The sequence below is a fragment of the Triturus cristatus genome, chromosome 12 (assembly GCF_964204655.1).
Source record: "Triturus cristatus chromosome 12, aTriCri1.1, whole genome shotgun sequence".
In the NCBI taxonomy this organism is placed as follows: Eukaryota; Metazoa; Chordata; class Amphibia; order Caudata; family Salamandridae; genus Triturus; species Triturus cristatus.
This window is the reverse complement of record NC_140595.1, coordinates 100,163,331-100,175,488: the sequence shown is the minus strand read 5'-3', so window position 1 is coordinate 100,175,488 and position 12,158 is coordinate 100,163,331. Positions and strand designations below refer to the sequence as shown.

General features: G+C 45.4%; 1 protein-coding gene and 1 long non-coding RNA gene across 3 annotated transcripts in view; one reads left to right on the top strand and one right to left on the bottom strand.

Moving 5' to 3' along the window:
* The window catches only part of ECM1 (extracellular matrix protein 1), a 44,564-nt gene extending 32,612 nt beyond the window's left edge, over window positions 1-11,952 (top strand). The window contains exons 6-7 of the mRNA XM_085638964.1: window positions 1,731-1,818; window positions 10,702-11,952. Coding sequence (XP_085495090.1) covers window positions 1,731-1,818; window positions 10,702-10,857 — 244 coding nt within the window. The 3' untranslated portion in view covers window positions 10,858-11,952. The remainder of the gene's footprint in view (window positions 1-1,730; window positions 1,819-10,701) is intronic.
* LOC146772730 (uncharacterized) overlaps window positions 1-12,158 on the bottom strand; it is a 463,041-nt gene that overhangs the window by 166,067 nt on the left and 284,816 nt on the right. The window lies entirely within an intron of this gene.

Sequence of the window (12,158 nt, the reverse complement as noted above, 5' to 3'; positions counted from 1 at the left end):
TCGTTGAAGTGGGTTTGGGTGAATACTGATTAGAAAGTGAAGCACAAAACAATTGGAAATAAACCAGAAAAGGTAATAATTTGCCCTTAATGTTCACAACCCATCTTGTGTTACAGTTGGTAAGTGGATAGTCGTGGAGTATGTCCGACTTAAAATGTGTAGGATAGAAAGTTGGTGGAGTGGAAAGGAACAAACTTACTGGGCAATTTTGTTTTTTGATCTTGGTAGATACTGGTGTTTATTTAAAGGCTGTGACAAGGTGATGCATAATTGTTTGGTACCCTGATGATGTGTCATCCTTTGTTATTAATTTCTCCTTCTATAACACCATACATTTGCAGTTTGTGTTTTGTGTGCCTGAGTTCCTTTTTTTATCCGTTTCTAGTTGTCATTCTGTGCATAACTCAAAGTTAGTCATACCTTCTTACTGATATTATACATTACAAGTATTCTAGATGTGAGATCATTTGTGGGACTATGAAGAAAGCATTGTGGGGTGGGAGTTAAGGTTAAGTTTCTACATGAACTGGTCCATTTCCTGCCTTTTGAGATCTTATTTTGTAACCATCATTAATCGCTCACCACCCTAAGCTAAACTTTACCCAAGTTTTTTTTCTTGATTAAAAAAAAAAAAAAAAAAAATATATATATATATATATATATATATATTTATTTATATTAATAACATATATTTATTTATCCCCTACCGGTGTGAGCATAAAATATTAGACTAAAAGGTGCTGCTAGCTTGTGGGGTGAGAGGGTAGATCATGCTGCTACTTGGAGATTCAATACAGAATATGGCGCCCTTGTATAAAAACATTGTTTTGTGATGCTGTGTCCGTCTTTTTATGGATCACACTTTCCTTTTCCTAAAACAATGAAATGTGTGAAGTAGCTGTCTACAGAGGTAGTCACCTTCTGGGTAAATTATGTTGTGGAGAAAACATGGATTGTAACAATGACAGAGCATTTCACCCAAAGGCCAGAAGAGGGCAGTAGTTGACTTAGTCCTTTCTGTTTTGGACACAAGTGAGCCAGATCTTTGAGATCCCGGGTATTTTTCGCATTCTGATTTTAGAGAGCCTTATTGTTTTATTCTCCACCCAACCCCATTTCCAGTGGTTGCATGCGATTAATGTTCAGATCCGTTAATTACTTTGAAATTAATCTTGGAAGATTGGTGTCGCAATTATTAATTTCCGGATCCTATTTTCTTTAGTCTTTTCCATTTTTTTCAGAATAAAAATTGATTAAACTAAAATGTATTTAGAATTTCAGCATATGGCAGTAAAGCTAAAGCACCATCTACTGAACTGTTGTTTTTTTGTATAGACTTCTTATATTTGAGGAAGAAATGCTGTTTCCCCTCTTTTTTAAAGTTTCCCTTCCTAATAAGTATGTTTATTTTAACTGTATTCCTTCATTACTTACTTGTTCTTGTCTGATGTTTTTGCCTATTTAGCTTTTTTTCCCCACAAATATTTTGGGGGCGGAAAAAATCATTTCACCCTTCCAGCACATTTAATCGGTGGCATAACAAAACTTGAGGGGGGCCCCAGTTCAGAACTCTCAGGCCAGGGACCTGCCAGTGCCAAAGGGGGCTCCAGAGCTCGGGGGCTTTTGTCACGCCACTGGCTGCACGTAGTGAATGATTTTGGGCATATGAAGGATAGTAAAACAGCACAATTTTTTAAGAGTGAAAGAGTTTGTTTTTTTGTCTTTGTTAGGAAACAAATTCCTTTACTAGTCAAAAGCCTGACGGACGACTGCTGCCAGCAGACGATGGAGGAAGGAGTGCAATGTGCGGAACAAAAGGTATGTGGCGGCCATCGCTGGGTACCGGGTTGGGGCAGATTTATGCGATTATTCTAACAAAAGAATGATTATGGGAGGGAATATCAAAGCAGAATATCGAAGGCTCACAATATGTTGACCAGATAATTGAGAGACAAAATACCGAAGAGGCAAGGGCACAGTGGGAGGCATGGATTTACGATTTTTAAGTCCACATCTACCCACCTAGAATATATATAGATTGGTCGCCAAGGTACGTATATTCAGAGTTTGGTATAGAAAATCTATTCAAATGTACCTTTCAAAAATTTGGTTCAACGATATTCTGGGCACGCTTTTGTGACCCTTCAGTATTCTGTCTTCAATATTCCAGACCCACGCCAACAAACGGTAACCCTGGGGCATCCGCTTGCTGTGTGCCGCAAGTGTCGACTGTGAGAAAAACACTGAATTGAAAGAATGACGGTGTTGTACTAGTGTATCTATGTACTCACTGCATGAGATCAAATGCATCCAGTGGCATGGGGATAGGGCGTCGTGAGGCGGGAAATGCAGGAATCGGCAGCACCCCGCGCTCTTCTCTGCGGCCGTCGCAGGGCAGCAACCGCAGGGACCGCCACGGGCGGCAAAAGGCCTAGCTACGCCACTGAATGCACCAAAGCACCTGCACACTTTACATGCTCACTGCCCATAGCTCTGAGGCACACTGGTTTTCAGGGTCCTGCCTTTCACTGCATACAGTTTGTCACTGGATTAGGTCTCCGTTCTCAATGCAGAGGTAACAAGCATTTACAATGCAATGGTCTCGGCATTGGTAAAGTTAGAGCTATTGGCATTGCTCATGACATTATTTTTGTTTTTGTTTTTAAAACATTTAAAGAAACGGCATTGTCATGAGCACTGCCAATAGCTCTAACTTTAACAATGCCGAGACCGTTGCATTGTAAATGCTTGTTTAGGCATAGGGAGATTTAAGTGATTTGCCCAGAATCACTGAATGTTGAGCTGACGCGGAGACTCAAACCTGGTTCTCCAGTTCCAAACTCTGAAGATTTGGCCGTAATACCACATCCAGCCACACAGACTTTCACTGCAGGTCCGCTGAAATACCAGGAGGGGAATAAAAACTGATGCAGCAGTTTGCCCCGAGCCCCACACAGTTTTACCACCCTGTCTACAGTTCTGCAAAACGTCAGACGGGATAATGCTTGGGAGTTGTTGTACTGCATTGAAACGCTACGCGATTTCTCGGCTCCCCACTGCGAGTTTCTCCCTCGCCCCACTGTTGGTCTCCCCCGCCCCGCTGTTAGTCTCCCCCAGACCCAATGCCCGTCTCTTTCTAAAGCAGGCTTCTCCAATGAGCAGCTCTCCACCTGCCTCTACGTAGCTCTCCTGTGTTCAGCCCGGCATAGTAAATTAGAGGCTTTTGCTTGGCTGAATTAAGATATGTATATCAAAACCGAAACATGAATTTGAGACACAAATGTGTGCATTTGCATGACTCATAAGTTCAGAGCCTAATGTTTAGAGAAAAATATTTTAAATGCTGATAAATCATGCGGAGTGGTAAAGGCGTATTGCTAATATGATCACCTGGGTGCCAGGGAAGTATGTATTACCCATGCAGGGGCATTCCAAATTCATAAGGCCTTTTTACATTACAGCCGGCAGTCTTGTCTGATAATCTGGGGTGACCACTGCTGTTAATAATGCATGGGGGGGCCACTAATGTAATCGTGCCTCATGAGGTCACTATTACTACACTAATAATCTTCAATAGTGGCTCGGGATTTGGAAACTTTTTACACAAAATGCAGTGGTGTAAAAAGCCAATATGTCAAATGAAATATGAAAACTTGTTCACAAGCCGCAGTGATGTATTTAAAATGTTACACAGTGCCCTGTGAAATATGCTTTTATGTTTTGCAATGGGCCATTGCTTAATAAAGTTCTAATCACGAAAGAAACAAAGCCTGAATATTCTCAATCCGATAAGCGCTGTTTGTTGGCTGCATACTGCAGAGAAGACCTTTATTAATGGCTCCCTTCTGAATACAGAATTAGTTTTCAGTAAAGCATTGGTTTCTTTTCTGAAATGATTAACTATATATCCAGTAATTAGCTCTTGTTTTACACAACACACAAAATAAAAAAATCAAATGGCTCACTATTTTGCTCACATTTTCAATGAACATTTCGCCTTTTTTTAAAAATAAACCTGCTTAACTGTCCTCAATTAAACTTATAAGACATACAAAGCACTTGGCCGCCTGCCTTGTGGTTTCACCCAGCTTTAGGCCAGGAGCTTTCTGTCATCACACCATAAACACGCATAAAAGATGTTAATGCCTTCCACTGATCCTCATTTCAGTGACCACCATTCCCCACTAAAGAAAGTGTTAGCAGGGATTTATAAATTAAGCGAGGGACCAGAAAACGAAAAAGGCCAAAACATTTCTACAGCACGCTCAAAACGAGCTAAGTAATCTTTCCGACCTTCTGAACATGTTAAATCATTTGGAGAAAAAAAAAATCATACCCCGAGGCATCCAGATGACTTGCTCACTTAGTTCAGAAGACAAAAATAACTTTCTGTGACTAATGCAAGCACCAACAGAGCTTACACACATTCACTGTTGCAAAACCCAGTAATTGGGAGGTTTTTTCCTTAGTCAAGATTGGAATACATGAAAACAGTTTATGTAGCAATTTTATGGAACCTTTGCACAACACACATAAATAAAACGGGGGAGAGCAAGGGACTGGGACAAAGATTCATTCAAGAACACACGAGCAGGCCATATAAATCACTCTGCAACTTCCCTAACCCACAAGTCCCACATTTTTCAGCGGCTGGGGCCACCGCAAAACTGCATCTAAAGGCAAAACTCCACCTAAAGGAGCCAGGGGCTCACGAAGTATGCATATATTCCAAAGAGAAACTGCGATTTCGTCACTCGCCCTTATAGCTAGATATGTTTTGAACAAGGCGACGACACACAACTCCGTCCTTCGAAATGAAGGTTAATTATCGTCATCAGTGCTGCACTTTGGAAGAGATGGGTCTCCCTGCAGAGGGTGAACTGGCGGGTGGGCGCAGATGTCACACCGTGAGGATGCAAGCAAATGCAAACATTGTGAACATCCGGAAAAGGGAGGAGGGGCTAAAGGGGGTCATGTCAGAGGGTGGCAGTGGTGTAGCGAATAGGGCGGTCGAGTGATGAAAATTGGTACATGGGGTGGGTGTAAGGTCACAAAGGGAATGACAGCTGGTTGGGTAGAATGAAAGGTTGCAGGGTGGAGCAGACAAGGAAGAGCAAGGTTATATGGCCAAGAATTCTGGCACACGAAACAGACAGGCATATAGTGCGAATGAAGGGTGGCACAAGTAAGAGACAGGGTTTTCCAGTAGGAATGAAGGCTGGCATAAGCACTATGAGGTGGAGGTACAGCGAGGAGGGTGGTAAAGAAAGAGAATATAAATGGCACAGACTGGAAGGAGGGTGGTGGTGCTGGAAGGAGGGTGGTGGTGCTGGAGTGTGGCTGGCAGTGCGAGCAGAGTGCAATGGGCACGGAAGGTGGTATAGACCGTCAGGAGGGTACTACAGGAAGCTGAGGGTCGTAGTATAGGCAGGAAGGTGAACAGTACAGAGATGATGGATGCAGAGGGACACAGAAGCAGGGTGATATGGAAAGGAGGGCTGTATAGACAAGAGTGAGGGTGGTACAAGGAGCAGCACCGTAGGGGTGTTAGACAGGAGGACACAAAGCAATGCGGGTTGTGGGGATCGGACAGGCAGGAGGGGACAGCAGAAAAACGATGGGTAAGGTGGTGCAAATCAGAGAGTCAGGAAGCAGAAAAGTGGGACAGGCCAAATAGTGAGTAAGGGACAAAGCAGGGTAGTGCGAGGTGGTGGGTAGGAAGGTCCTAAAGGCAGGTAGGAGAGTGCTATACTTGTAACAGAGGTGTAAGGGGATGGTGCAAAGGCCAGGGCGGCATTAACAGCACAGCCCTCCCCCCAGCAACGGGGCTATAGAGATGTTTACAGTATTTAAAGGGAAGGGGTGGCACAGGCAGTAGAAGAAGTGCAACCAGGGCAAATGGGGGCCCTTGCAAATAAATTGCAACCGGGTAAAGGAGAGGCATTGTGTGGGTACCGGGGGGTGGAGGATAAGGGTACACTCAGCGGGGAAGAGAGGGAGACTGTCTCTGATGAGGGTACAGACAGGAGGATGCTAATGTACCGGCATGATGGGGGACGGAGTAAGAAGAGGCCTGACAGGCACAGACAGCGGGACAGCCAGAGATGGGTCGGGTGAGAAGGGCACAGTGAGGACGGGAACAGAGTAAAGAAGAGGGGTGAGAGGCACAGGGCACCCTCAGGGACCCAATCACTCACCACGTAGGAGGACCCGCCCTCCCCGCTGCGGGTCTTGGTCTCTGGGATGGAGAAGTGCATGTCCCCCGTCTCGCGCGCCCCGCTCCTCTCCAGGCACGGCACGCGCCGTCTCGCGCCTGCCCCTCCCACACCTTCCCCTCTCCTGGAACGCGCCGGGCACCCTGGTGCAAACAACTTCTCGCCACTAACTTCCGGTCGCCATCATGGATTGGGAAAGGAGCCCTCAAGGCAGAGGTGGCGCGATCCCACTCAAGGCAGAGGTGGCGCAATCCCAGTGGTAGCGGTATATGAACGTTAACTGCGCAAGAGATAGTGTTCGCAGCTAAGAATCGGTTCTTGAACATACGGATGTGTTATCTTGCAGGCACATTTTGCCTTTCGGATACAGTTTGTAGTGTTGTATCATAACATTGGGAGGCTATACAATATAAATAACAAATACAGCACCCCTGTACGTCAGTGTTTGGCTCGGGAAAACATTATAAATGTGCGTTGCATGCTAGCCATTGTCGAATCATGCACAATCTCAAGGCCGTATGACTTATCACCGCTTGTACGTTATGCCGCTATGGCCGTGTCCTGACTTTAACATGGCGTCGAGAGAATTTACCCAACCCTAAAGAGCCGATTGAAGTAGATAAACTACTCCTACGCCGCAAATAAGCTAAAGCATGTATAAATAAATATCAAAAGATGGCGCATTTTGGACAAACAAGCGCAAACAATTGCTCTGGAACCTGGCAGAAAACCCCAGCAACAGCACCGGAAGACACCACCGCCTTTCTCCGAGGCAGAGAAGAAATGCCTCGGAGAAACGCAGCGTCGTTTTCGGATTCGGGGGCGTGTTTTGCTGTTGTCTCCTCCCTGAGACTTTTCGCAAAAAACACGCCCCCCGATCCGAAAAGGACGGGGCATGATTGGAGTGACGGGACCTCTTCTCCAATGGCTGGCCAGCATTCACGAGGCCAGCCAATGGAGAACAGGGGAGAAGAGGGGCGGGTTCAAGCCCCTCTTCTCCAAGTCATTATCTCTCGCGAGCGAGACTGCGCAAGCGCAGCCTTCGCTAGCCGAGACCTAAAAATGGAGATTGTTTTTCTTCGGAGATCTCTTTGAGCCGGTGTTTGCTGCTAAATCCATCAGGCCTTATTGCGTACTGCAATTATTTTTATAATTTCTACTACGACAAAAATCGCAAATCTCCTTCTCACTTTTGACATCAGAGCACATTTTCGCACACAAGGAGATGGCTTCAGCCCTCCTGCTGTTCTGTAGAAGTTCAACCTTCTCTTTGTCTGTTCAATAACTCTTCTTGCTTTCTCCATTACATCTGGATATCCACAAGGCCCGTGACCTGCCTATGCGTGACTACAGCTCCTGCTCTTATCTTGTCTCTTTGTTGGGTCCAAAAAAGGGGGCATGTTTGTTTTATTTGTTGAAAAACACCTTCAGCAGGCAGATCCAAAATTTCTCAACACTTTCTGGCTTCTCTCTTTGTTACTCTTTCCCTCTAAAGTTCTTGAAGAAGTCATCTGACAGATCTCCTTTTATTGAAAGCAGTGCGCTCCTGGACTAGGCTCAGGCTGGTTTCTGGTGTCTGTGGAATGGAAGTGGCTCTTCTATCTCCTTCTGAAGATCTGTGTCCGATTCTTGATTATGGGGCCAGAGCAGGCCTGATGTAGTTTATTATCATCACTGCATTTGACACTTTTGGTTATTACTGACCGCTTGAGTAACTCTGGATTCAAGGGTCCATCCCCGGCATGGTTTACCTTAATACTAGGTGACCAGACTCAGTGAGTCCACAATCGCCCAAGCCAGTCTCATCCTTCCAATCTCTCACCTGTGCAGTTCGTATGAGCGTTTGTCGGAGCCCAACATTGTTCAATGTTTATTCACCCTGTTAGCATCACTTACACGTCCTTTAGTTTCTCAAAGATGCCCTACTTTTTGGAATGCTAGGGGTCTTTCACAAAACAAACATTGTTCGCGCCCGCTCATTAACTTTCTCCTGGATGAAGGCAAACTGTTTAAAACAAAATGGTGGCAAAACAGGGCTCCTTGGAGCCACCATTGTCCCCCCCCCCCTCCCACTGTATGGTTTTTTAATGGCTGGGGGATATGTGCCTTTGACCATCCTGGTGGACTCGAAAAGGAATCTAGGGGTCGCTAAAAATTATTTTAGAAACCTTACCTGCAGCCGTACTCGTCGCGCTCCTCTTCACCTCTTCAGGAAGGCACAAGGTTTCAGAATGCCCTGTGACCAATCCTGAAGCTGCTCTTACGCATGAGAGCATCTTCAGAATTGGCCTGAGCGCCCTCGATTTGCTCTCCAGGACAGACTGAGTCTGAGGCACAGGCCTGCTCTCTCCAACCCAACTGCGTTGCTGGGTGGAGAGAACTTTGTAAATGTAAATGTCAAGGTACTTATAGAGCGCACTGTCACCAGACGGCCACCTTGCGGTGTCGCCTTTTGCGGTTTCCTGGCGCTGATACTCATACCGCTGTGGAACCCCTCCTGGCTTTCCCTGTGAAGTGTCCACTCCTGGGCACCCCCAGGGTGAAGCCAGGCATCCTTAGCGCTGTTGGGGCCGGTGTGGAGGCTAAGCAAGCTATTGCTCAGAGTTGCAGCGTGGGGCCCATTGATTAGAATAGGCACCGAGGCGAGAATAGACAGGTCCGAGGAAATTGAGCCCGAGCCCCGCCGAGGCGGGAATCGAACCCTGGTCCCTGGCCAGAACTCTGCTTCAGGGTCTGCCGCTCTAACCATTGAGCCACACTCCTCCACCTTTCACTGCACATGGTGGTTTGGCCGGCCTGGGATGGCCAACCAAACAATCATGCGCAGTGATGGGAGTGCACTACCCCTCCCCTCAGTGCCGGTCACTACCAGGCCCACCCCCAAGTCTCTGCAGAAAAGGAAAAATAAAACGAGTGTTGTCTTATTTTTCCTTCCGTGCCGTTTTGGGGGGTACGACGTTGCTGCCACCACCTTTCCTTCTCCCAACAGATCAGTCATCTGCGTGTTTATAATACATCTGTGGACTCTGCAAAATCATCCCTGTGCCTCCTCATTGCAGTATAAGACTGTTCCCTAAATTAGCCTTTCCCACGAGACAACTATAATACTATAACAGATCATACCCCACCTTCAACTCATGTTGAACACTACTGTGTATCTTAACCTAGGGTGCCTCATTGCTCTGTTATCCCTGAACACCTCTCTGTTCTCTATAGTCTCCCAGTCGCCAAGTAAACTGCCTTCAAGGTAATGTGCGTCTGTGACAGTGCGCTCCACAAAACAGGTCTTCTCTTTCTTCAGCATCTGATCACGTCTTGTGTTCCCTCTGGAACCTGTGCTCTATGACCACCAATCTCCTGTGCATCGCTAAATCTATGAGGACATATATGGGAGATGCCGGCTGCCTTATTTGGTTGCAAAACCTTGGAACACCTCCCTTCCCGCACCCCAGAGGTCTAGGACAATTCTAATCTCATGTCGTTTAGTTTTTCCTTTGTTTGCACGTGTTGCCCCTCCTCTGGTTTTCCCTCATCACCAGGATGCCCTATTATGATAGCAGTGCGCTCAACAAATATTTTTATTCAGTCTGGACTGACGAGCTTGAAAGCGCAGAAATGTAAAGCAAAGGGATCTCTGACAGATACCGCAGTGTAAAACTATAGTTACAGGTAAATAACCTTTTTCATTATTTTTGCCATTCTTTGCTTTGAACCTATAAGATGATTTAAGGAAATCCATTGCATGGAGAGCTTGACCCAAGGATGAATCCAATATGGTAAGAAATCTTGGTCTCTAAAATATCTGCAACAGCATCATGTAGGCTAGTGAATGGTCCTTGTCGTTGCTGGCTGTGATATCTTCTGATTCGATAACGGGTGTCGCGGAGTATTCTGAGCAGTGATAGTCCTAACAGGTGACTTGATAGCCATTAATGTGATCAACGTGAGAGCAACTGTAGCCAATGTGCTTTGTTACATTTGTGCATAATGTCTTCTACCGGTTCCCGGAACAAGAAGTCCCGCTAGACTGTCTTAGTATTTACAGAAGGAGCCAATTTACAGTCTATCATTTTACAAAAATTATACTTTTTTATTTTAGTTTTAAACAATTTTTATAAAGCTTATATTTTAAGAATACTGTTTTCATATTATGAGATAAAACATAGACATTACGATGACTGACACAAATCACCCATTTATCAAACATTTTCATCTATCGAAAAACGTCATTGATTATTCTTGAAAATCGTACCCCATTAGTCTCTGTTTTGCATGTTGCGCCCCCCCCCCCCCCCCGCCTGCAAAATGATTTTCTCTGGGGGGTCCGCTGCCCTATTTAGTTTATACCGCTTCCATACTGATCTCCAGCTTGCAATAGACAATCCGGTGATTCACAATGAACTGCTCATTTCTCAACAAAGAGCTTTGCCCTGGCTTGTTCCAGTGACTCTGACCTATCCGCTCTTTCTTTCTTTGTTTCCTGCAGAAGGCCGCTTTCATTGAGATGCTCTGCTCCACCAAGAAAGACTCCTGGAAAGACACTGAGAAATGTTGCAGTAAGTCGGAGTCTGAAAGAGCCAAGTGCTTCAATCTCAACTACCTGCGGAACATCGTGGTCGCCACTTCAGGGAGCGAGTATTAAGGGCCGGATCGCCATCGTTTCTCCTCTCCATAGACTTTCAAGCTTTATAGTCAAGCATTTGTTGTAAAGACGGCTCTGCCGGGTGGCTGTAATCCAGGTAGATCCATACCCTGACCTAGGAATATCTCCTAAATATTCTTACCGAAGGTCTCCTCTCAAAACCACTGGAATCAGAGGAAAAGTGGGAAACCGCTGCGGATGGTCAGGCGGCGGGTCTTCCCCATAGACAGTATTTTGTTTCTCCGGTTAACCTGGGTTGTTAGAAAAGATTGTTTCCGCACTAGGGCCTTTTGTGTTGGGAAATTGGCAGAGTGGTGGACCTAGGCTACTTACTTAACATCAGAATATCTTTGTATAGACCCTCTGCCATGGCCAGGGTCTCCTTATGCCCCCTTAGTTTTCTGCACCCCAGACAAGCACTTGTAGCACACCAGAGGGAGCCCACAAGAAGTTTTAGAAGTGTAACGAATAGTGTTATGCATAGCTTTGGACTTGATGCGTCCACTCGCAAGCTCCACATGGGCCATAAGGCACAGACCACACTGTATTCTTTTTACACACCCAAGGCACACTATAGTGTATATATATGGCACAGTTACATTATGTATATAAGGGACAAGCATGCTCTGGTGCTTCTACAGGAAAGTTGTTTTACAATGATGTAGTGAATTTCACAATATATTGTATCAACCATCAAGGCATTCCTCAGTGTATATATGGTTCATATATCCTGTGGTTTATATAGGGACAACGTGTCCTGCCACTGTTTGTGTGTGTGTGTACCGGCATGGCATACAAGGGTGTCTATAAACAGCTAATAGCACCATGCACCTAGGGACCACATGAGCATTATCTGTGTGTGTACGGAGTCGTGCACCACTCACGAAGGGGTAATATCCTCAACGCTTAGTGTAGTCTCGCTCACCACGTACAGTTTTTCGTATAGCCGGCTGCACCCCACGCCCTGATGAATATTGCCGATGTGCATTTCAAATGCTGTTTGCACCTCTTTCACTATTTGGAGCATAGTGTGTTATTGTGTACAAACTGCATAAGCGTTGAATAAAATCTTCCTAATAAAATGACTAAAAAGACCATGTTGAAATAGAGTGTGGTTCTTGGAGTGCTTTCCTGACCCTCGCTTCGGCCTGAATGAGTGATATAGCTGCACTTTGTGAAAATGTTGGCTAAAGCTGAACAGATAAAAGGGGTGGAATAGAACGCGATTAACACTGTTCCAAAAACATGGACAAAAACATTTAGTGTAGTGAAAAAAGTAAATGAAAGATCTTGGCTTTATG